The sequence below is a fragment of the Propithecus coquereli genome, unplaced genomic scaffold, assembly GCF_000956105.1.
Source record: "Propithecus coquereli isolate 6110/MARCELLA unplaced genomic scaffold, Pcoq_1.0 Scaffold2, whole genome shotgun sequence".
NCBI lineage: Eukaryota > Metazoa > Chordata > Mammalia > Primates > Indriidae > Propithecus > Propithecus coquereli.
This window is the reverse complement of record NW_012144966.1, coordinates 9,981,777-10,008,418: the sequence shown is the minus strand read 5'-3', so window position 1 is coordinate 10,008,418 and position 26,642 is coordinate 9,981,777. Positions and strand designations below refer to the sequence as shown.

General features: G+C 37.4%; 1 protein-coding gene across 1 annotated transcript in view; it reads right to left on the bottom strand.

The window, feature by feature from the left end:
• Positions 1-529: 529 nt before the first annotated feature.
• LOC105809697 (chromosome unknown open reading frame, human C8orf87) overlaps positions 530-26,642 on the bottom strand; it is a 157,482-nt gene continuing 131,369 nt past the window's right edge. The window contains 3 exon segments of the mRNA XM_012643537.1: positions 530-658; positions 660-710; positions 712-770. Of these exon segments, the coding sequence (XP_012498991.1) occupies positions 530-658; positions 660-710; positions 712-770 (239 nt within the window).

Genomic DNA, 26,642 nt, shown 5'->3' with positions numbered 1-26,642 from the left:
GCATGTAAATGAGAGAAGCAGTTAAAAATTGAAGAGTATCAGTATAAGCTAGGCAGACAATCCCAAATGTGACAATGACAAGTAACTAATAATTTATAACATTTTATGTTTTACAAAAATGTTGTCATATATATTTTCAAATTTTATGTCATTTGATCCTCACAACACCTTTCATTAGATATCATTATTCTTGTATTTCAGATGAGGAAATAGAAATTATAAAGACTATACAAATTGCCCAAGTCACACAACTAGCATGTGAAAGAGCTACAACTAAACCTCGGATTTTCTGATTCCAAAGTCAGCACTCTTCTTGTTCTATGGGAACAGTAGTTTCCTAATTTTTTAGTCTAATAAATAAAACTTGAAAACATGTTTTTGTTCTTTATTTTTTTTCCTAAAACAGGACCTCTAGTCTCTTCCCTGAGGTTTCCCTTCCCATACCCTGACCAAATGTATGGTTTTCCCCATATGTGTTTTGCAATTTACCAACCAGACTCAACCTGAAGTGTCTGCGTTATTCAACTTTTCATGCTGTTTCTTGCCCTATCAATTTCCAGCGCCATCGAAGGGGCTTCAGGACCCTCACCGTTGCCTGCAAAGGCAGGGCCCATCTCCAGGAGGCTGATATTCTTTCCAGAGAAACTGTCTCTGATGTTTCCAAAGCTGCCCTTCTTTGAAGTAGCAGAGCCATGCTGAGATCCCTGTGAAATGAGATAATGATCCTCCCTGTCTCTTCTCACAGTGGTTCACCTGGGCCCTGAAGCTCTCTTAGAGCCAAGTCTCACAAAATACATTAAATATAAATTTCCTCTTCCAGTTCTGACCTCTCTCCTAATAGCAGCTGCAACAAAGTCAAAGAGGACACATAGACAGGGGACATGATCCTGGACGTCCCTGGCATCTCTCTGTCTCTCCCACATGCTACTTCACTTTCATTCATTCATCCATCCTTCCATTTATTCACTGACCCAGCAGACAATTATTTAGTGCTTACTATGTGCTGTGTGTTAAGATCAGCCGAAGAGTCAAGGCTTCTCCCCTCATTGGGCTCACTACTAGTTAAGGGAGGGGAAAGGAACACAAAAAAATGAACAAATAAAGAGAATAATTTCTGATAGAGAGATAGAAAATACATCAGGGTATTGGGTAGATACTATGAATAACTAGTGAGTTGAATGGCAGGTCTGGATGGGCCTCTTTTGAAGAATTGGCATAATCTATAAATATGATTTATATAAAACAGATCATCCTTGCAAAGAGAAAGGCAGAAAATTTTAGACAAAGAAAAGAATGAGTACCAAGGCTTTGAAGAGGAAATAGCTTGGTGTCTTTGAGGAATAAGAAGACTAGAGTCTTGGGAGAAGGGTAAAAATAAAGTCAGAGAGGTAAACAAGAGTTAGATCATGGAGAATTTTATAGCTTATAAGAAGAAAGTGAAATTTTATTCTAAGTGCAATGGGAAACCACTAAAGGTTTTTGGGCAGAGACAATAATCATTTTAAATGGTCATTCTGGCTACTGTAAGGAAACTAAAATCTAATCTTTGAGATTAGCATCAATGAAAAATCCGTATTCCTTCTTTCCTTCTTTCCTTGCACCATAAACAATGAAAAATAAATAAACAAATAAATTTCCATGTATATCAAGTCTTACAAATACTTGCTTGCAAAAAAGGGGAAGAATTTGCTGTCTAAATTGAAGTACTGAATGAGACGAGATTTTTCTATGTGTATACATTACTTCAGCACAATTTTTTGAGTCTGCAATACACGCCAAATTATATCTTACTCACTGGAAAGGTAACCTATGCAGAGTGCACGGCCTGTCCTCCAGGAGCTTTCAGTCCAAAAAGAAGCAAGAAAAGAAACATTTCCAATTCAGTGTTATGTTACTTATCTGTTGCTGTGCTACAAATCATCCCAAACTTAGTGGCTAAAGACAATACACATTTATCATCTCACAATTTCTTTAGGTCTGTAGCTTAGCTATGCGATCTGGCCCAGGGTCTCTGATAAGATTGCAAGGAAGATGTTGGCCGGGACTGCAGTCATCTGAAAGCTTGACTGAAGCTTCGGAATCTGCTTCCAAGATGGCATTCTCCCACTGCTCTTGGCTGGAGGCCTCATTTCCTTGTCATGAAAGTGTTCGAGTGTCATACAGTTAGCTTCCTCCTTGATACGGTTTGGATGTCTGGGCCCTCCAAATCTCATGCTGAAATTCATCTCCAGTGTTGAACATGGAGCCCGGTGAGAGGTGTTTGGGTCATGAGGGTGGATCCCTCATGAATGGCTCAGTGCCCTCCTCACTATAATGAGTGAGTTCTTACTTTATTAGTTCATGTGAGAGCTGATTTAAAGAGCCTGGCACCACCACCTCCCTTTCTTGTTCATTTTCTTGCCACATGACATGCCTGCTTCCCCTTCTCCTTCAGCCCTGATTGGAAGATCCCTGGAGCTCTCACCAGAGGCCGATGCTGGCACCATGCTTCTTGTACAGCCTGCAGAACAGTGAGCCAAATAAAACTTCTTTTCATCATAAATTACCCAGCCTCAGGTATTCCTTTATAATGGCACAAAATGGACTAGTACACTCAGAGAGAAATTCAAGAGAAAGCAAGAAGGAAAGCACAATGTATTTTTATAACTTAATCTTGGAAATGACACAGTGATGTGTCACATTCTATTCTTTAGAATGGAGTCACTCAGTACAGCCCAAACTCAGGGGAGGGAATTAGGTTTCACGTTAGGGAAGGGAGGAGTATCAGAGAATGGTGGGCATCCTTTAAAACCACCACCCACAAATGTGATAAAATAATGCTACAGAGGCAAAAAGTGGCATCCTTAAACCAGGCATGGAGAATCTGGAAAGCCTTCCCACAGAAAGTTGAGACTGAGAGTGATAAGTAAAGAGAAATTCAAAGAGCACCCCAGGCAGAAGGAAGAGTCAGGGAAATACTTCTCCAAATAAGAAAGTGTGGTGCATTAGGGGAACTGAAGTATGACATCCTACTGAATTTATGAAGTTATCAGTTGTAGGATCGCCATTCATTTCATGTACCACCAGACACAAAAAATGCTGCCACTTACATATGATGAACCATTAATTGTAAAACACACCTTAATTTCAGAAGAGTGAAGATACGAAATGAAATAAAAGTGCACCTGAGAATTGAAATTGGTAGTGGCTGTTGATAAGGCCCAGAATGAGGTAGGAGGGTGTGGAGTGTGAAGCTGGAAAGGTAGCAGGGGATGATGAGGGATCCTAGAAGCCTATAAATTCAGTCTCACCTATCGTCATGGGAAGGCTTAGAGGTTTTAAACCTGATGGGGAGTAATCAGATTTGTATTTTAGAAAGATCATTGTGGTTGCAGTGCATAAAATGAATTGAAGGAAGGCAAGGATACCAGTTAGGCGTTGGTTGCAGTAAAAATCTGCAGCAGTTAAGATGGAGACTTGAGCAACAGTTAGTGACAGTAGACGGACTGCAGAGATATTAAAGAAAAAATCAACCAGAGTTAGTGATTAATTGGTTGTGGGGGCGAGAGAAAAGAGAGTGGGTTCCATAATATTAAAACATTGCACCACCATAAATTTTACACAGTGACAATATGTAGAGTTTTAATACCATTCTGATTGTTATTAATTACCATTATTGGCATCATTATTCTTATCACTTCATATTTTATTATCTTGCTGGGACTAGCTGAATTCACGTTATTTAGAGAGACAGCATGATATAGTGAAAAGTGCAGGGACGTGGGAGACAAAAGAGAGATCATTATGCAATGCTGCCTTTATCCTGTAGTAGCAAGTGAATTTGGGCGAGACGTATGACCTCTCCGAGACCGCTTCCTCGTGTTTTAAGTGAAGATAGCAATGCTTCCTCTGCTGGTGGAACAGGGAAAGTTTATGTTAAGTGCCTGACTTAGTGCTCCACTGCCTGACATACAGTGGGTGCTCAATTAATGGTCGCTATTATTATTACATTCATATAGCACTTAATTTGACAAGCCAAATGACCATTTAGTTGGTTATTTTTCACGGCAATTTTATGAAATAATGGAGAAGATAATGAAAATGGATGAAGCCATTAAGGCAGGTGAGGGATAGAGGGATTCACATTGTTGCCTCGACCCTATTCTGCCAAGGGTATTGCACAGAAATGATAATATATGTTAAAGTTCAGGGGTCTATGTGCAAGATAGCCTGCCCATGGGGAGGGGATAATTTTGCAAAGGACAGAAGACTCTAATTTCCCCACAATTAAGCAGAATGTTAATGAGTATTTCATAAATTTTTAAAGACGGGTTTCATTGTCAAGTAAGTTTAAGAAATGCTAGGCTTTGTTAAACCAGTTTCGTTTCTGCAGAATTTACCAAAGCTTTAAATATTCTGAAGTGTGCTGTAAATCTCCGAAAAGGGAGATAAGACACAGCATCTTCCAAACTTATTTGATGATGGAAGTCTTTTGAGACTAGTTTTCCACAGAACACGCATTTGGGAAATTTTGCGCCAGACTATTTTCTTGAATATCTGCATCTCATATGCATCTCTCTTTACCCTACTTTAGAAATAGCCACCATCTTTGAGAGACACAGTAAAAAGATTTTGTTTTTTCATGACTCAGGAAAAGAGAATCTTAAAAGCACCCAAAACTAAGGATCTTTTTATTTTTATTCCTTAACATTGATTGTCAAAAGAAAAAAAAAAGAAATAATAAAATTAGTGGAAAGTAGAGAAAAATTAACCATTTCCATTTTATTTTTATGAATATATATTATAGAATAAGAGAAATAATTCTGATGGGTAATGAAATTATATATTCATGTAAGGTATAAGCTTCTCCATGTATGTATTTAAATCTCATGGAAGCTATGAAGATACCAAAACAATGAATAATCATCTTTAAAAATCTGTATCCATCGTTCTTATTTATTTATTTGGAATATATCAGATAGATAGGAATATATTCTTAAGTATTACCGTTAATTACAGCAATATAGATAGAACACTGGAATATCACAGAAATCAGGGTAAACTGAGCAATAGTGCCCAGAAAAATAACAAACCAAAATAAACCAACGTTTGGCTATTAAATTTTATTTTCAAGTAGCACTGGTATTAACATCAAATCTAAGAAAAGGATTGGAAAGGAAAAAGGATTGAAGAGTCTAGTTAGTATTCCAACTCATCCTGCATCTCAGAATACCTCTGACGGTGGGCTCACCTTCCTTGGCCGATCTCACTGACAAGGCTGAATGGCCTTATCCTTGCTCCTGGGCATTATACTACATGATTTTCTGGGTTGGTCTGTTCTTTTAGTAGATAATCAGTCATCATAGCTGTGATTTGTGTATCTCAATGTACAGCCAGGATATTTTCCACTGACTCCTTTATACGCATTATGGAATTAAATTTTCTTTCCAGAAAAAGAATTATAATGAACCCCGCACTGCTCCAAAATCATGCTACTGGTGTTACAACAGCCTGTTTACATATTCCTAGAAAGATAATGGCTCCGTGTAGCCCACTCACCTGTGTTTTTTGTTGTTATTATTGTTGTTTTACTCTTGAAGCAAGTCTTTGTGTCAATTTTCAGAAATATATGTGCTGTACATTAGATTCTGCCCAACAAGCTCTCCCTGTGCAGTGATCCCTCGTATCATTGCTACAAATTGTCAGTGCCCCAGTGAAATGAAGATATTGATTTCGCCATAACTCCCTTCACCACCTCCATAGGAGGCTCTTTCTGCGGATGCAGAAAACGCATTAAAACCCCATGCTGTCATGAGGTAGATTAATGCCCTAGTGTCACAGCGCTCCTTGGAAACTGCATCAAACACCAAGCATTAGAACTGAATTAGGAACCACTGAGACGTTTGAACATCTCAAGATTGTCACTCTCTTCTGTCCCATGTGAACAATAGCTCCATTTGCAAATAGAATCATGAAAATGAAAATACCTGGGGACAGGCATGCACAGATGCCCTTGGGTCAGGTCCTCACACACAAAGCAAAGAGTGCACAGTCATGTGGACAGCGAACCAGGCAGCATAATCAAACTGGGTAAGAAAGGCAGAGCACTGGGGATGTCAGACACCTGAAAATGCTTTTGAAATATAGCACAATAAAAAGATACCAAGGAAAAAGAAATGACTTATCTTAGTGACCTTTTTGTCCCATCAGAGCTTCCACTGTCCTGAAACTTCATTCAATACCTGCTTCTCAGCTTTTGGGGATGACAGTTTTTGCTCCTTCCTGATTAAACCTTTGCAACTTGCTTATTATTCCTTGAAACTGATCTGCACCCAGGGCTGCCTGATATACCTCTCAGTTGAGCTTATTACCTGCCTTTGTAATCGTTTTTTTAATTTAGCATGCCCCTAATTTCACTTTATTCCCTGAACCATTTAAACAGACTTGGCATTTATGCCACCATATAAACCATTTCTCTGTTTTCCTTATAACAAAGAGCTTCTCCTGAGCAGAGGGACAGTGTCCATTCTGTTCTTTAAAACAGAAATAACATATTTTAAAGGACTATAAAGGACTATTTTTAATAATGTAGACCATAGATGATGATAAAGACTATTAAAATCCCAATTAATTATCTGCCCATTAAAATAAAAAAGTTAAAATTATTTTAAGTCGACATCAGATACTTTAAAACAATGGATTATTTTATTATTATTTATTCTGCTATTTTGTTAAGGTAACATAGCAATATAACAATGTTTATAGCAATTTTCACACAGTGAAAAACCAAAAATGACAAAAAGACTCGGCATTAAAGCAAGAGTGTCCAGATTATTATTACTACTCCACCTCATCCTGACCCATTCCCTCATCCATGTCTACAGAGGCAATCATGTATAATTTTTTGGTTTTCAGTTCCCTTGGAGTTTTTGCCAATCCCTTTAAATGATGGGCTCCATCTATAGTTTTCTTATTATCAACCTCAGGGCTTATCTACTGGCCATGTGTTCTGATAACCAGGGGAAGTCTACTTATGCCATATACATCCATTACTCCTTTCCCATTTTTTTTTTTAACAAAAATACAAATCTATTCCCACTTCCTCCAAAGTTATCTCTAATTCCTCCAATGTTTACCATTTTTGAATAGCATCATTGTAAGTTATTTTAAATCTTCAAGTGTGACAGATAGAAAATAGTTTTTCTCATTTATATCTATTTGATTTAGAATGGAATTTTATTTTTGGCAATTGCAACATTTCATGACAACTTTTGAAGCATACCTATAATTGCATTACAGCATGGAATGTGAGTAAATAAAATTGAAGCTTGATTAAAATGAGGGCTGCAATGCAAAAGTTAAATAAAGAGCTTAAATGGTGAAAAAACAAATTGGATTTCTAAACTTACCTTCACTTTGATCATCGAAAGTGCTATATATTACATTTTGATAGCTCAGAGAATGACTGAAGAGGTAAATTTATAGAGTATCATTCCATTTAAATGAACAGCAGGATGTATTTGCAGAAACAGATTAATGTTTCTTGGAAATTTATTAACACCTGCTTGTTTTTCTACACTCCCCATTGCTATGTGGATTCTCTATCTATCATATGTAAATTCCATTCTTATTTTTAAAAATAAAAGGTAATGAAACCGAAAGATCTGTTTTGCACATTATAGCCAGTGACTAATGCAGTCAATGTAGTCTGTGCCCCGTTGTTAGGAAGGGTGATGATACATTTTGGAAAGCCTGAGGGTAGACCCCAAGGAGGTAGCAGAAAAGAGAATTGGTTTTTCTTTTTCACTCACTGTTAAGTAGGTAGGTTGCTTACATTCAAATTAAAAAAGAGAAGAATTCTCCCTTGGAGTTTGTAGCCCCCCTGGCTGCTCTTGTGAGACTGGGAGATTCCCAAGATGTGTTAAAATCAATGTGATGAGTGTGGGAAGGGGTTTCCCTCCCAAGCACTTAAATGACCTAGCATTCCCCTGGGAATACAGAACAGACCCCACTGGACCTGGGCACCCATCCCCCACCACCTTGGTTACTTTCATGTTCTTGATGGCAGATATGCAATCAGGGCACAACCCTACTCCAGTTAACGGATTAATGGATGGTCTTTGTCCACTCTTACAATCCTTAGGATGATAATCGTTGTTCTGTCTAACACAGATCCAAAGTCCACACTATGCCATCTCCTTGACCTTGCACTTATACACCCACAAGAGATTCACTACAGATCTTTTTCCTCCTGCTGATTTTGTTGGTTATTCTATTCACCAAAAAATGCAAATATAAATGCTGTGTTATTATATTGGGTGAATAAACTCTGGCCCAAGTGGAGAAGAAATACTTTCATTATAGTAATAAGCTGGGTGGTTTGCAGCCTTGATCTTTCTCAGAGTTGCTAGAAGCACTCAGAGTTGCTAGAAGAATTCATTTGAAACTCACAAAATCTGAAAAGGCCACCCATAAAAAAAGTCTTCTATGAGTGATCACACTGCAGTGGTCAAGACCCTCCTGAAGTTCTTACAGCTTTGAAGCCTGACAGCTACCATCATTCCCTGTAATTGCCTGATGTTGAATACATACCGACCACCTCCTAACCGGCGCGCTCCGCACCTACACCACCCTTCCTCTTTTGTCGATTTTGGACCCAAACACTTCTCTGAATGAAGTCTTTTCAAGTGGTTAACTTTAAAACCTGTATTAATTTCAAGGTCAAATAAAATGGTTTTAAAAGAATACCAGGATTTAAGCTAAATCTGACATTGAATATCTGATTATCAGATGCACCCATTATTAAATATCTGTAATAAATGAGAGACATTGTGTTAGGTTTTAGGGAGATAAATAACATAAGACATGATCATAACCCACAAAATATTGTAACTGGAGAGAAGAGAAATCCTAATGAATGAATAAGTAGCAAGTAACAATAACAAAATAAATGGTAACTGTAATTGATGGTGTGATGGGCCACCCAGATTCCTCTTCAGGAAGGAAGGACTTATTCCTCCAGTTGCTAGGAGTGCTGCCCCTGATAAAGAAAGCTACCTCACATAAGGGCATGCCTGCTTCTGGAGACAGCCCACATCCAACAACTGATGGATTTATGCTGGGTTATCAAGTCTGACCCTGGCCTCTGATGGGGAACTCCTCGGAAGGACCATTCCAGCATCAGAATTCCCCAACTTCCCCATCACGGCCCAACTTCTCACTATGCCAATACTGCTTTTTCTTTCCTCTCCTTTCAATGGGGTCATTGGTCCCCAAAGCACTTCTAAGTAAACTTCCTGCACGATAATCTCTAACTCAGAGTCTACAACAGTAGCAATATTGGAAACACACACATTAATTTGTTCAGATACTTGAAAGATCTTTCTTCTGATAAGTACTCATTGTCAACAATTATAAAGTTGTGGTATAATGTTTTGCTTCTACAGTGAGGTGGTGCTTGTTAATTTACTAGATGACAATTCTTTGGAGCAGTACTTGGTAGTTATGAGTTCAAACATGAATAACACCTCAAAAACTAACAGTTAGGAAGGTACTTGGTTTGGTTTGATGCAGATATTGGTTAAATACATATCGTTAATTTATACTATATGTATAATGCAATACATATAAATACATTAAAGTCAATCTATTAGATATTTCTGGGTCTCCTACCGCATACATGTTTAATATTTGACCAAGGAGCATAAGCAACACAGAAGGAATGTACTTTTTTTCTAGAAACTTACATTTTTGGGCAGATGACACTTACACACATAACTGATACACTATTGAATACTGTTGGGAGAATGTTTGAGCAAAGAATTGAAGTAAGTGTTCCTGGAGGAGATAGGGTAAGAGTAAATTTTGGAAAGATGAGTATAATTCAGATAGACCAAATGATGGAAATTAGCCAGAGCTCTGGGACAGAGCTAGATATAAAATATTTGTAGGTGAAAGGGGCAGCCTTGCAAACCCTAGTTCTGTAGTCATTCTTGCAAATAAAAATTATAATCTTCATTTTGGGGTGGCAAGGGCCCTCACCCTGTGAGAGTGTGTTTATAAAGATGTGTCCTGGGATCTGATGCACTGCGTCTGTTCTCCACTTTCCATATTTCCTCTATTCACTGCCGCCCATTCCCTAATGGGTCCCCTCCCTCCTAGCTGCTTGTGGCAGCCCTTATATGCATATTTGTGTCTGGCGATTAGATCTGCTTCTAGATTCATGGAAATGAGCTTCTTTCCTAAAAAGTTCCTGTTATTTCTTCTTCATGATTTTTAGGAGTTTAAGGAAGAGGAGCTGAATTGTGCAGCCACATCCATAAAAGAAAATTCTACAAAAGATATGGCAAAGGGAAAACGCTCAGGACTTGTGAATGAATAGGGAGAAGGGAACACAAACTTGAGCAAAGAAAGGAGCCATATTGAATTAGTGTTAACTAAGAGCAATAATTATTTTCTTCACATTTTATTAAGTAATTAATTTATAACTGGCATTGAAATGATAAATAGGCGTTTTCCCTCATTTATTCATTTGCACTTGAAATCTGTTTTAATCCAACTGGTATTTTGCTTAAAAAGAAGCTGAAGATGGGAAGGGACTAATATCCAGAATGCACAAGGAACTCTAACAACCCCACAGCAAAAAAAACAAATAATCCTATTAAAAAATGGACAAAGAACCTGAATAGACATTTCTCAAAAGAAGACAGACAAATGGCCAAGAGGTATATAAAAAGATGCTCAACATCATTAATCATCAGAGAAATGCAAATCAAAACCACAATGAGATGTCATCTTACTCCAATTAGAATGTCTAACATCAAAAAGACAAAAAATAACAGATGCTGGTGAGGATGTAGAGAAAGAGGAACTGCTATACACTGTTGGTGGGAATGTAAATTACTGCAACCTGTACAGAGATTACTCAAAGAACTAAAAATAGAACTACAATATGATTCAAAAATCCCACGACTTGGTACATATCCAAAAGAAAGGAAATCAGTATATCAAAGAGATACCTGCTCTCCCATATTTATTGCAACAATATTCACAATAGCCAAGAGGTGGAATCAACCTAATTGTTCATCAAGGGATGAATGCGATAAAGAAAATGTGGTATATATGTGCAATGAAATACTATTTAGCCATAAAAGAATATAAAATCCTGCTATTTGCAGCAACATAGATGGCACTGGAGGTCATTATGCTAAAGTAAAATAAGCCATGCACAGAAAGACCAGTATCACATGTTCTCACCCATGTGTGGGAGCTACAGAAATGGATCTCATGGAGGTAGATAGTGGAATGTTACCAGAGGTTGGGGGTGGGGAGGAGTGACGAAGAGAGGTTGGTTAATGGGTACAAACATACAGTTAGGATAGAAGGAATAAGTTCTAGTGTTCGATAGCACAGTAGGGTGACTATTGTTAACAGTGATTTATCATATATCTCAAAATAGCTAGAAGAGATTGGAAATGTTCCCAACACAAAGAAATGATAAATGTTCGCAGTGAGGAGTATCCTAAATACCCTGATAAATATCCTGATTTGATCATTACACACTGTATGCGTGTATCAAAATATCACATGTACTCCACAAATATGTACAATTATTGTGTATCAATAAATTTTAACAAATTAATTTCTTAAAATACTGAATTATTTTTAAGCCTCACTATATCCCACTTTCAAATTCTTTCATTTCTAAAAATATTAATATCATATAAAACAGAAATATTGTCTCCAAAGGAATATTTGCCATGTATAGCTTACTAAAAAATGTCCAAGCTTCACAGAATGGCCAACTGGGTGGCCTTAATTTTCTGGTCCATTGTATTCTACACCATCCCCATTAAATCTCTGAAATGCTTCCCGATGACTAAATGTGTGCCAGACACAGTCCTCCTGTCATGTGCCTGAGCTTATAGCAAACTGAGCATTCACTGTGTTCAATGTACATGTCCTGCTCCTGGGCATATGTTTATGTCACTCTTGTAGTTTTCCGTGACCTACCAGAATACTCTGCTCTGCCTGTTAAAATAGTGCCCATTCTTCAAGGACCATTTCAAAGCCCACTCTCTTCGAAAGTCTTTGCTGAGTTTTCCTTTACTGCCAATTCAAAGGATCATCTGCAAAATATTAGACACATGGTAAATATTTCAGTAATTTATTAAATAATCTGAATACAAGTGAGCATTTAGAGATAAGGAACAAGTTTAGATCTGAGACGGCTTGGAGAGATTTATAAAGCTTTTGTGTGGTTGTGGTAGCTGATGCCAGGAGAAGGAAAGAGCTCTTTCAGGAATGTAGTGTAGTAAAAACTCAGCCTCAGGAAAGAGCGATCTACATCAAGACTTGGTTAGGCATACAGATATTGACATTAGATATTCATGAATACAAGGGTAAGGAGCACTGTGGTTGCTCTTATCCTGGTGTGATCATAGGGATGAAAATATTTTTCTTTGTGACTGTTTATTCAGGATACTCTTTTTCATTATAATGATATTTTCTATTTTTTTAAAATCACAGCATCAGTACAACTCACAATGGCACTTTTTCTTCAAAATTACTTCTAAGTTCTTGCATGAAGTCTTGAGGAGCCACTTAAAACCTGAAGATGATGTCATGATAATCACCACGGAGACCAGTGCCTGAGTGTCATTTGAGGAAGGAAATAAGAAGGGCTTATTTAGTTTGGAATATTGTGATATATTAGAAAAAATAATATTAATATGTGATTGATTATTTACATGATCTTTCCCCTCCTTCTTAAGCTCTAAGAAGAACTCCGTCTCTTTCAGATTAATTTCCACAGCTTTGTGGTGTAGAATTGGGGGGATGCATGAAAGGGAGAATGCACAAGGTTGGTCTGGTTGATCCACACTGGAAAGAATAGAGAGTTATTTATAGATAAGACCATGAGCTGGGCTGGGGTGGTAAAAAGACAAGCAATATCTAGTACACGTTGTGTTTGAAGGAGAGTTCAGGAGAGTTTTGAGAGAGAGAGGGAGAGATATTTGGTTAGCTACCACAATGTGATTTCTAAAGATTCGGATGATATATGCACAAAGGGAATTTTAAAAGAATGTTTGCAGTTCTTTATTATGGAAACTTTCCTTTGGTCTTTTTGTAGTGACTGTGCTATTTGAATTACTTTTAGAATCCTTTGGGATGTCAAAATTAGTTTTTCTTTCCTTGAATGTGACAGTAGATGTGCCAATCTCATAGGAGTTGCATTTAGCTTGTTTTGTTTGGGTTAATGGAGAGATATAAATGCAGAAATGTCTTACAGACATTGAGAGATATATGACTTGAGTTTAGATTAGAGAAGCCTTGGGAAGATTTATAAATCTTTTATATGGTTGTAGCAGCTGACACCAGAGGAACGAAGGAGCTCTCTGAGGAATATAGTGTAGGAGTGAAAAGCACCAAGGCTCGAGCCTCAAGAAACACAGTGATCTACACCAAGACTTGGTCGGACATACAGATACTGACATTAGATGTCTGGAATGAAAGGCTAAGGAGCACTGTGGTTGGATGAATAGGAAGTTAAACAAAATAGGCTTAATAAGAGTGACTGAGAATTGCAATCTTACCAGAATAGACTGAACATTTGAAGTTTGACGTCAAAGACACAGAGAACGTGAGCCACGAAGCAGAAAAACCATAGACAAGAGCTATGAAAATCTCCAAAGAAGAGAGTGGTGCCAATAGTAAGTGGCTACCAGCTATTTATCTAAATGCAGTGACGCTGGCACAGCTTGTGTTGAGCTTTCAATGGAAGATCTGTGAGTGGAAAGTTGTTGGGATGGGCGTAGGGGAAGAGGAGGCTATGTCAGGACCTGGGGACATGAGAGGTACATCAGCAAGAATGGTGGATTAAGGGTGTCCGAAGCCCACTTCTTTATAAGAGCCATGAGAACACTGACAAAAATTGTCAGAATCAGCTTTTTCAGAACTCTGGAAATTAATCAAAGACTTGTAACAATTTGAGGAGTGTTTATTCAAGGATCGGGGGAGAACTGCTGAGCTCTATTTAACTCAGGAATTCTCTTGAGTTTCTCCCTGGAAGCACCAACACTATCAGGGTATGGTCGGGGCTCTGCTCCGTGCCTGGTAATAACAACATCCCCTGAGTGTCCAGCTAAGCCTCTCTGACTGCCCCCCTACATGAGGTTTTTCTTGGGTTTGGATAAAAGAGCTCAGGAGAGCATAAGAGTCTATATATCTGTGATAATAGAATCCAGAATAAAGAAAAAGCGGCAGGGGTGAGTTGGGGGGTTAACTATACAGAATAAATAAAATGTTCCTAAGTTGAAAGAAATCTCCTTTATAGCAAATAATTTTATTTTAATGTTTCTTCCTAGTTTAATTCTATCCTAAAAGTTTTCTAATGAATGTACCAAATAATCTTTGAAGATCCATTCAACCCTGAGATTTTTATGACTATTACAATTCCAGAGTTGTATTTGATATTAATATAATACTATTTTCCTCAAATTTACAAGGTTCTTTCTGTTTTTGATATAGTGCTTTTACACTTTTACATGCAGAATCTCATAATATTCATGAAAGTTTTGTGAGGAAGGTGATCTGATTCACATTTTAAAGGTGAGCGTACTAAGGTTCAAAGAGATAATACAGTTTGCCTAAGGTTCCCAAGCCAGAGAGCGGTGGTCACGGCTTTCTCAACACCTGCTCCTCACATGTTCTTCTCCTTCTCTTCTTCCTCGTCTTCCTTTTCCTTTGTTTTAAATATTTTAAGGTGAGGGTTAGGAGGCATACATTCATAACTATCACTCACTCAAGAAATAAAACATTACAGAGCCCCAGAGTTCCCTCTGCTGTCATCTCCCAATCATTATCCCCTTACTCTCCCCAAAAGGTAGCTCCTATCTTTATATATATTGCAATACCTCCTTTACTTTACCTTTTTACCACTTAAGCATTCCTTCCTAACAATTATGAGCATGTTTATACTCTCTATACATAGAATCACTATATGTGTGTGTATATGTTTATGTGTGTATATATATATATATATATATATATATATATCACACACACATACATGTACACATTGAGTGTCCTTATCTGAAATGTTTGTGACCAGAAATGTTTTAGACTTTTTCAGATTTTGAAATATTTGCATTATACTTCCTAGCTGAGCATCCCAAATATGAATATCTGAAATCCAAAATGCTCTAATGAACATTTCCTTTGAGTGTCATGTTGGCACTGAAAAAGAATTTGGATTTTGAAGCATTTTGAATTTCAGATTTTTGGATTTGGGATGCTCAAACTGTATATACATACGTGTATGTGTGTGTGTATATATGCCCATGCATGTGTGTACATATATGTATATAGTTTGAGTCTGACATTTTTCACCCAAACTATGTTTTATCCACAGTGTAGGTGTAGCTGAACTTTGTATTTTCCTCGCTGTTTCTTACGTGGTGGTATGTGTAGTATATGAATATACCACAATTTATGCATCTGTTACTGATGGATATTTGGATTGTTTCCAATTTTTAGATATTTCTAATAATGCTACTGTGAACTTACTGGAATGTGTTTCATGGCACACTTGTGCACACGGTTCTATTGAATGTATACCCAGAAGTAGAACACTCAGTCATTATGTATGCACACCTTGAACTTTAGTAGAAAAGGTCAACCCCTTTGTATATTCTCTTCTGTGAAGTGCCTATAACAGCTTGCTTGATCATTTTTCTATTTATTTGTATTTTTCTTATTAGTTTGGAGGAATGTCTTGATCTGTTTGGGCTGCTATAACAAAATACTATAGACTGGGTGGCTTAAACAGTAGACATTTATTTTTCACAGCTCTGGAGGTTGGGAAGTCCAAGATCAAGCTTCCAGTTGGATCAGTGAGGGCTCTTTTACATGGCAGAGAGAGAGAAAAAAAGCCTCTGGTCTTTCTTCCTCTTCTTATAAGGACATCATGGGGTCCCCACCCTCAGGGCATCATCTAAACCTAATTACCTCGCAAAGCCCTACCTCCAAATACCATCACATTGGGGATTAGGACTTCAACATGTAAATCTGGGGAGAACACAAACATTTGATAAATAACAAAAGGGTTTTTAGAAAAATATTCTGGTTACCAGCTCTGTTTTTTGGTTGTGTATGGCAAATATCTCATTCTATTTCATTATTATTTTATTTCTTAATGGTGATAAACAGAAATTCTTAGTTTTATGAATCTTTTTTCTTATGCTAAGTGTGTTCTATGTACTATTTAAGAAATACTTCTCTGCTTTGGAACCATCAAGATATTTTCCTAAATTATCTCCTAAAAGCTTTACTATTTAATATTGCACATTTAGATCTAAAATCCATCTAGAATTTTTATTTTATTGTCTGTAATGTGAGATATGGGTTCCAAATAGATATCTAACTATCTCAGGATATATTTAAAAGATTCTGCAGTGCCATCTTTTACAAAAAATCAAGTGTCTGCATACATGTGGGTAGGTTTCTGGACTCTTTATTATAATACATTGGTATATTTATTTCTTTTTGTACTAATACTTCACTGTTGCAATTACTGTAGCTTTAAAGGAAATCTTGGTATCTGATTGTATGGTTCTTCTAATCTATTTTCCTGAAATATTGTTTTGGCTATTTTTGGCCTTTAGCATATCCATATGCAAATTGAGGATTGCGTCTTATGCCCTCAGTTTTCACAAACTACACACACACACACACACACACACAGACACACACACACACACACACACACACACACACACATACAGAGAAACCTGAAATTTTGTTTGGGATTACATTGAATCTATAAATCAGTTTGGGAAGAATTGACTTCTATATAATGTTGAGTCTTCTAATCCATAAACATGGTATTTACCTCCATTTATGTAGGTATCTGTTTTGTCTGATAATTTTTGCTAGTTTTATACATTTGAGTCTTACACATTTTAAAACATTTTTATACTAAGAATTTGATAACTTGATGCTACTGTAAAGTATCAAAGGAATTACAAATTTTAAATTTTATTTTTCAAATGTCTGTTGCTGGTGTGTAGAACTACAATTGATTTCTGTATGTTGACTATATACCGCCAACCTTGCTAAACTCACTGTAAATTCGTTTTTTTTTTTTTTATGTACACAGTCATGGCAGTTCACTGATCCTCTCTTCTCTGACATCAAATATGTTGTTAAATCCATCCATTGTGTTCCTAATTTAGGTAATTTTTAATTTTCTAAAATTCTTCTTTGGTTCTTTTTCAAAACTTTTGTATCATTTCATTATAGTTCCTACTTCTCAATTTTTTTACTTTAACTTTTCTCTGAGTTTTGGATTTTCTGTCTTTGCTTAAACATTAGTCCAGTTGTTAAACCCGATTTTACAAGTATTTTGCCCAGGTTTTCAAGTAATCCTTATTAGAAGGGTTGGTTTGAATTAACCAGAGCTCTCCATTACTGGAATCAGAAGTCAACCATCCTTAAATATTTTATCTTTTCACATCTGCCATCTTTTAGACACAACGCCTGCCATTCTGGGCCTTTAATACAACTAGGGAGCTATGGTGCATGGCCATTAGGTGGTTGCAGAGCAATATAAGACAATCAGTGACTAAATGCATGATATAAACATTAAATGCTTTAAAAATCGAGAAAAGATAAAACACTCTATGACAGATTTATGTAGCTGAGAGGATATATAGGACTTAGCAAAGCACACAGGAGAGAAGGAGACCTTCTAAGGGTAACTATAAAGCTAAGGCCAAACAGGCATTGAGCATGGATGGCTGCTGGATTGCAGAGGGTCTTGTGGAGCAGAGGCTTTGTTATTTTCAGGAGAAGGAGGTAAGTATGATTTGGAGTTGGAAGACCATTTTAAGGAGAAACGTTAAAAGTTATTTGGAGGTGTGTTCAGGGTTTTATTTTGAGAACAATGGCAGGCTATGAGAAGTTTTTAACCTGATTAAGCAGGTCTAAGTTACATGTTTGCCCTTGAAACTGAATGGGGGGGCCAACCACATTTTAACCAAATGTACTGAGAGTGGAAGAGGGTCAGAATGGCCAGATACAGCACGTGAAAATACAGGTTGCCTCGTTAACTTGGAATTCAGATGAACAATTAATAATGCATTAGTACAACCACATCTTCTGCCATATCTGAGACATATTTATAGTAACATGTTATCTGTTGTTTTTGTAAAACTCAGATTTCACTAGGAATCCTATATTTTATCTGGCAATCCTAAAGATGGTGCTTCTGTAAAGGATAATCAGGATGCTATTACACAAGGAGGAATAGGTGCTCAGCAGACTAAAATGCAAAATCACAAATATCTGACAAGAATAGGCTAGAGAAGAAGCCAGTAAATCTCTTTGTTCTTTTAAAACTCTACCATCTGAGGTATTGAAGACCCTCTTCAGTATATAAGCAAATAATCTGCTGACAATATGCCTATTTGCAATCCTAATTTTTTAAGTGTTTGGAGAGAACATGAACTATTCCAAAATTTGTCAAGACAATTCGTTCACCTACAATTCTTTTTTTCCTTCCCTGACTGTTAAAATAAAGGATTTTGTTTACACAAACCAGAATGCCCCAGGAGGTTTTAATAAAAATAAGTGGATCAATCCTCAAAACGTCTATGTAACTAAAGGAATAACTCACTGAAGTACAAAGAATCAGATGTGTAAGTGTCACCATTCAAAGATCCCTTAGAAGTTAGAGAACTGAGTCTGATCATTATGATCTCTTGCACCCAGATCTGATCCCTGATGTACAAATCAAAAATTTCATCTAGGCCGTGAACATGATTCAACCTGCAAAATTAAATTCCAGGTCCACATAATGGTCAGAAAAATAGAAGTTTTACAAGTGTCGTGATGATAGCACACTTACAAAAGTGTTCCATAACAAAAGTATTTTGCAGAGGGACAAAATATGCCAAGTGAAATAAACTGGAAAATAAATGTGTGTCCATATGTGTGCATATATATATATATATATATATATAAATTCATGTAAAGAAATATTTATTCTTACTTATTTCCTATAGAAATATAAATGTGATTTTAAGGAGAGGTAATTTTGCATGTTATAAATTTGTAAAATTCTCAGTTCCAACCCCAAATGTATTTTAATCAGGCTTCAGATCCCTCCCCTAAATAACCCTGTGGCCCTGTTCCCAACATACACCTACACCTCTCCAAGCTGCAGTGTACCCCTTAAGAATCAGATGGAAATAGCTACGAGGAGTGAGGCAAATGCCCTACATGATATCAAGGCGTCTATTTTCTGTCCCTAAAAGAGTTAACCACTGCTATTTGTGGTTGCCAATTTTCCATATACCATCCTCCCCCTCTCTGCTTCTCCTCTTTCCCTTTCTTCCTTCTCACACCTGTGTTTGTGAAACAACCTTAAGATCTTTTTACAAAAGCAAAGCATAGCAGCTGGGGGTTGTTTGTTTCACACACCTTCTGTCAAGTGCCGCTCCACAAATGTCCAATTCGCACTTCCGCCCTGCCTGTCTACCGGGAATTTTCTGATGTTCATTGCCTTATTTGTGGACATTTCCTTGCTGCGTGTGGGTGTTTGTATGGAGGAGGAGGCTGGGGGGAGCGATGTGCTCTTTGCTTTCTGGATTTAGCTATATCATCTGCGATAGAGAGACAACTTTTAGTGGTTCAGTGGAACCCCACCAGCCTTTCTAATAAGAAAATAGATTGGTAGGGATTGGAAGCAGTCATTTGCTACAAGGGAAACAACCAACATCTTATTTGTACCCGTGCATATCAACAATGCAATGAGGACAAACTTTTTAGAGAATTAGATTGAAATGGTAATTAAAAAATTGTTTTTAATTTTAATCTGATTGTAGAGAGGTAAATTTTTTGGTTTTGCATTCATCCACGTTAGAAAAAAACGCCCTGGAACCTTTAAATGAAAAGTCTCTCAAAATTTCACTGGTACTAGGAAACTGGTGAAAGCATAAGCTACTTGCTTAGGATTCAAATAGCTCAGAAGCTCACTATAGTAAACTCCCCCACAATGATGATTCTTCTTGCAGTGCTGGGTGCAGGATGCACAATGAGATTTTTCCTGATGTGTTGGAAATGTAGTTTAGGACCCCAAAGCTGAGGTAAGTAGGCAAAAGTACTTCTATATTCTAAATAGCAGTGCTAGGTGGCCCCATGCTGGATTTACTGAAAGTTAACAGAACTTGTATTAAGTGATCAGCATCCATCATCTCCATCACCCACCTCCACTCAAAAGGGAAGTGAAAGAAGCCATTGGGTTTGAGCATTAGGGATGTAACAGCCAAACTAGAAAGAGTTGAGAGAATTACTTTGAGACTGGGAGTTTCTACAGAAGGGGAGACTGAAAATCCCTTGGCTGGTTGGGCTCTGTAGTGGCCGCCATGAGCCAGGAAATAGGTATTATGAATGGGTTGTGTCCCAGAATACAGAGAATGGTGCTTGTTTTCTACCTGGTAAGTTCAGAAGACCTGAGATTGGCTGAAGATACCCATGAAAGCAAGGACTGCCACAGGGAGAATCCTGCACTTGTGCCAGCTGGCTCAGTGGAGTGTTCCTGTCACACCAGTTCAGGCCCTTGAGACTGGACCCTGCCCAAAAGGGAGGCCATTAGGGATTAGCAGATAACCAACAAGAAGTGGTTGAAAATGAGGATTTCAAAGTTAGCCTTTACTCTACGTGTTTAGTTTATTTAGAGCCTCATCAAGAGTTATCTATCATCCCAGTTTTCCCAACTTTTTACTTTTCATTTTAATTCTCTTTATCTAATGTCTGATATATCTTGCAAAAATGTTTTTCCTTTGGTAATGGTATGAGGGTGGTGCTTTTTTTTTCCTACGCCCTTACATATTTAGATATCTTTCCGTTGCCTCCCCATGCAAAATTTTGCCTGGGTTTTAAATTTTAATCAGAGCTGTTGATATAACTGTTAATATCCACATTTGTTGTGGAATTTGGTTCTGCAGAGACAGAAAACTGGAGAATATTTCTAATGAAATTAATTTTTAGATAATCTGCTTTTCTGACTTGATTCATGTGAAGTTTTTTTTCCTCATTCCTTTAACTCAAGAAAATCTCCCCATCTATGTCTGAAGGTGAGTCAATGTTTGTTGATTTGGTCTGATATGATGACACATTTCAATTAGCTGGCTCATATGTATTAATTTTTCTTCTATTATAATTTTGATTGATGCTTTTATTTATTCTCTCTGTTTTCTTTATTAGAAAATTCTGTCATTCTAAGTTGGCCCTCTCTCTGTCTTCCATATCTACCCTTCCATTTTGTAATTTTTTAGTCTTTGTCAGTTAGGAATGTGTTCAGCTGTTAATAACAGGATACAGAAAAAACAGTGGATTAAACAAATAGGGTTGTTTGTCTCACACAAGAAGAAGCCTGGAGATTGGCAGGCCATGACTAGAGCAATGGCTAAAAAATAACCTCAGTGTATTAGATTCATTCCATCTCTTTGCTCTGCCAGCCGTAGTATGTTGGCTTGTTGCCTCTTAGTTTTAAAAAGGCTGTTGTAACTACAAATATTACAACTGCATTCCAAATAGGAAACAGGGCGGGAAGAGCAAAAAGGTGAAACAGGCTTTCTCCCAGTGGTGTTCTGCCTTTTTACTTGGAATAGTCCAGGAACTACCTCTGTGCCTCACTGGCCAGAACTGGTCACCTGCCACTCCCAGCTGGTAGGTATCTGGGAAAGGAGTTGTGGATAAGGTTGGGCAGCCAACCAGGAGTGCCTGCTGCTCTTCATCATCATCCTACAAGAGACTTTCAAGTTGTTCTGTTATGTAACTAAGCCAGTTTTCTAAAACCAGTTCTATTAATTTGTAATTTTTTTAGTATTTCCGGCATCTGCTTTTTAAATGTCATTCTGCATGTCAACCTAACTTATACAACCTTATTCTGATCTCTCCTTATGATTTCTTTTTTGTTGTTATTTTTCTATGTAGACCATGAGTTTGTCTGTCTTATTGAAAACGAGAAGTCTATTTTTTTATTTCTTGTAATAAACCATTTATAATGATGCAATTTCCTCTGAGGCTTTGATATAACACTCTACTTTCTCAAGCCAAATACTTGTTTCCCCAAAGATCTCATGTTATTGATTTGTACATATATTTTAATTCATCTTTGATTTAGGACAAAATCCACATATACTCCGTATTTACCTTTGCCCCTGCTCCTAATGTCCACTTCAGTGCTTTTAGATTCCCAGTCCCATTCTCATATGTCATGTTGTGAATGAATTAATGATTGATTTCCCATTCCCCAATCCAATTTCCACTGTTGATCAGCATTAATCTGTTGGTCTCGGGTAGGAACATCTACACTCTGCTCCTCAGTTTTCAAGTGTGAGAAGTTTGTCTTCAGCATAAATGATTAAAGCAATGCCTGACACATGATTAAGTCTTAATATATATTACATCACCATCATTGTCATTGTCATTATTTGAGAAGAGACAAATGTAAACCCAGTGATCACATATATCAATATAATATCCCACAGCAATATGAAAGGAATGAACACAATTTCATGAGACCATAGTACAAAGGAACCTAATTCAGCCAGGGGAAGGCAGAGAAAAGGGGTAATTATAGGTGTGGTGGTGTCAGAGAAGTCTCCACTGAGGAGGCATTACTTGAGCTGAATTGAGAATTGAGATTGACGGTGTGTCAATCATGAATATTTTATTCACCAGTGGGGTCAGGCTTCAGGAATGGCTGGATCCAGGAAATTTGTCTCTCCAGCTCCTGACTCTGCTATCCTCTGTGTTGGCTTAATTCTCTGAAAGCCTCTTTGAAGTTCTCAGAAAGTCCAAAATCAGCTCCAGGCTCACTTTCTACAATGTTTGCTACCCTAACAAGAAGGATTCTCATTCCCAATGGTTCCAGCCTAAGTCCCAGAAATAAGTCCTGTTTACCTAGATAGGTCACACACCCTTCTCTAAGTGAGTTGCTGAGACCAGAGTGGAGCGCACTGAATGAACAGATCTGGGCCCTCTGTCTACACCAGGAACAAGGGCTGCTTCAGAGGGAGAGAAGCCTTCTCTAAGAGAAGGCAGAGAAATTATTGCTGAAAAGATAAATGAATTTTGGGCTGGCAAAGCAATACCCTATACAAGAAAGAACACTTTGTACAGAACAGCAAATAACAGTGTCCAGTATTCATTTTATTCCTGACTCCTTGTATCTCTCTCTGCCTTCAGTACCTTAAGTGTATTATCTATTGAGGGATGTGATCTTTGAATAGTGGTATAAAAAGAAGTACCAAATCTGGCCATCTCTGAGTGCCCTGGAGCAAGTACAGTGTTTTGTAATATGTGTACATCTTATGTCTCCAAGACAGCCCAACAGTGAAAGGAAGCCCTTCCTTTCATGGTACCTGTTCAGCTACATGGTTCTATTTCAGGGAGTGAAGTATCCATGGGACACTGATTATGTTCAGCAAATCAGCTCAAACAAAGTTAAAAAAGTGAAAGAGAAACTAATTAATTCTACAACTAAAGAAAATTACTCCCAGACCCCAACAAATTGCTGACCGTAAGCTTCAGTTTCTAATGTTATGAGTTTTCATCTTTTCTGTGCCATCGTGAATTTTTAAATTGAGGGCTATGGGAGGCTTTTTTTCAGGGACTAGATATATTATCTCTGATGGTTGCACAAAATACAGTAGAGAATTAGTGAATTCTTGGTGACAAACTTGATGTGGGGAGGGTGGTCATTGAAGTGATGTTTGCTTCTGGACTGGCACGATGCTAGCATGGATTGGGAAGAGAGGAGTCTATGGTTAGGTCAATGGTGAGGGTAAATCCAGGCTTTTAATGCCACCCTTACCCTAAAATTCTGTATCTCCATTATTTTATATTTAAGAGAATTTGTAAAACAATGACCAGTGAATTCAGTCTGTGGATAAATGATTTGACTTGCATTGTGACATGTTCTCTCCAGTTTGCCACTTACTTGATGAGAAGAGAGAAAGAATAATGCACAAAACAAAATAATATGTTACATGTCAAATTATTATGCTAACTGTTAAAAGAAAAACTCAAGACAAATTCAACTTAACAGAGTTTGATTGAGCAAAAAATGATTCATAAATCGGGCAGCCCCTAGAACAAAAATAAGTTCAGAGCAACTCTGGGGCTGCCACATGGTCGGCTAATATTCATGGACAGAAAACAGAAATGAGATGCAGAGACAGCTAGCTTGGTTATAGCACCAAGCACCAAGTTTGCCTTATTTGAACAGAGTTTGAACAGGTGATGGTCTGTGATTGCCTGAGACTAGGCTACTTGTCACAAGAGTAGGTTACAGTCCATTTACGCATCCTGTTAGGTTACAGTCCACTGTGTATGGAGACACCTTCGGGCTGAAATTAAAATATGTAAGGAGGCATCTTTAGGCTAAACTTAACAAAACAATGAAAAACGGATTCTAAAATTTCTATGGGTCACGGCAATTACCAATTCTTCTGAAGGCATTCCACCCCAAAATACAGAGAACTAACCCATCAGAAGATAGATGGTGCGGCATCTTTCATGTCCAAAAACTGCTTAAGAGAGGGCATCACCAGTATCCATGGTGGGCTTCAGGGAATAAAGATGGTGCCATTTGACAGCACTAGGAAGGGCTTGGGGTAGGTAGGAATGGCAAATGAGAATGAAGACATTAGATCCAAATGTCAGATCTGCCCGAGGAGCCATGCGGAAGCACCTTGTATTAATAAATTGCAAAGCCCTCTATAACATTTGATGTTATTGTAAATACCTGTTGCACCTGGGCAATGGAGGAACCCCATGCTTTTTTCATTCCCTGATGGTGGAAGACATAACCTGCAGTCTCTTTTCTGTCTATAATGCCTTATAAAAGTACATTTGTAATGCAAATGAAGGAGGCACACTAAACCTTACTTCCCATGAATAGTTATGAACACCTACCACGTGCTAGGCACTGACCGAAAGAGTATACATAATTACTTTTAGCAGTCACCAAAAAATTTCAGAGAAATATCATGATATCTATTTCACAGAGGAAAAAACTAAAAGCTCAGAGTACACCATTAATTTGCCCTAAATAATATAGTAAATAGGTAGCAAGAGTGAAAGGAAGGGCTATTGCATGGCTGAGAAGTATAGTGAAAAAATACAATATAAGTTTTAGTGAAAAATAGAACCAAGGAAAACAAGATCAAATATGGCTTAATGTATTATATTAAAACGACAGATTTAAGTTAGAAACCCACAGTGATCTAGAACCCTGCTTTTTAAAAATGATTTTTTAATCTATTTATTTATTTATATTTTTTGTATTGACTGTGTACATCATTCAAACCCGAATATAAATGGGTAAAACAAAAGGAACGTCACAAGGCAGGGTCATTATTGCTGAGGGTGACTAGTGTTGCCACTGTGTGTTCTCCTATGTAACCCTATCAGATCTCATTTTGTTTATCAATAGCAATATCCATGCTTCTAAAATATCAAACACCCACTCTATCCAAGAAGTAAATATCTGATCCACAACTTAATGCAGATAATTACTGAATCAGATATCCCTGGGAAGCAATTATTTTTAAATAGCCATAGCTATATTGATTACATGGACATTTAGGTTCTTTCTTTGCCATGTTTGGCTTCAAAAGATAGATGGCAGGATCAAAAGAAAACTGTAATATTGGTTTTATGAGAATGTAAGAGAGATTTTAACACTTCAGGATATAGAGTGAGACCAGAATTATTTTAGCATCTTAGCCTTACCTGGAGAATATGTAAAGATGCCAACACCATTGTTTTTAATAATTGAAGCAGTGCTTCTATTTTTGTCTTTGCGATGAGAAAGTGATTTTATAAATTGCAAACATCAAAAACACTGCTATAACTTGTACTAGTCAGAAAACTTCACTATGTCCCAGGTTTGTTCATTTCTTTGGGTTTTTCTTCCATTTATAAAATGAATTTAACAGTATTCTGTGATCTTCAATCCCAGGGAATAAGTTTTTGCACTATTCCAAACAGTAAAGCATAATAAAGAATGGTTGAAAAAGCTATACAAATTAGATTACACATCTAATTTTTATTACGAATCTCTGAAACAGGATTTTCATTCCTGAAACCCACTCTGGGAGTTCCCCACGGTATCTCCCATATCATTTATTGAACCAAGCTTTCTCTGTACAGTCATGTGCTGCATAAGGACATTTTCATGGACCACATATATGACTGATGTTCTGTAAGACTACAATAGAGCTGAAAAATTCCAGTCACCTAGTGACATTATAGCCTTCGTATCATTGTAGCACAAGGCACTATGCTTGTGCATACACAGGTCTATGATGAAAAAAAGAAATAAACCAAGCACACCACCACAGACATATTTCTGAAAAGAGTGACACCTTCTCAAGAAGAGCCTCAGGCAGGTCCTCCAGGAGGTATTCCGGAAAAAGGCATTGTTATCATAGGAGATGACAGCTCCAGGCATGTTATTGCCTCTGAGGACCTTCCAGCGGGACAAGATGTGAAAGTGGAAGACTGATATTGATGATCCTGGCCCTGTGTAAGCCTAGGCTAATGTGTGGGTTTCTGTCTTAGGTTTTAACAAAAAAGTTTAAAAAAGA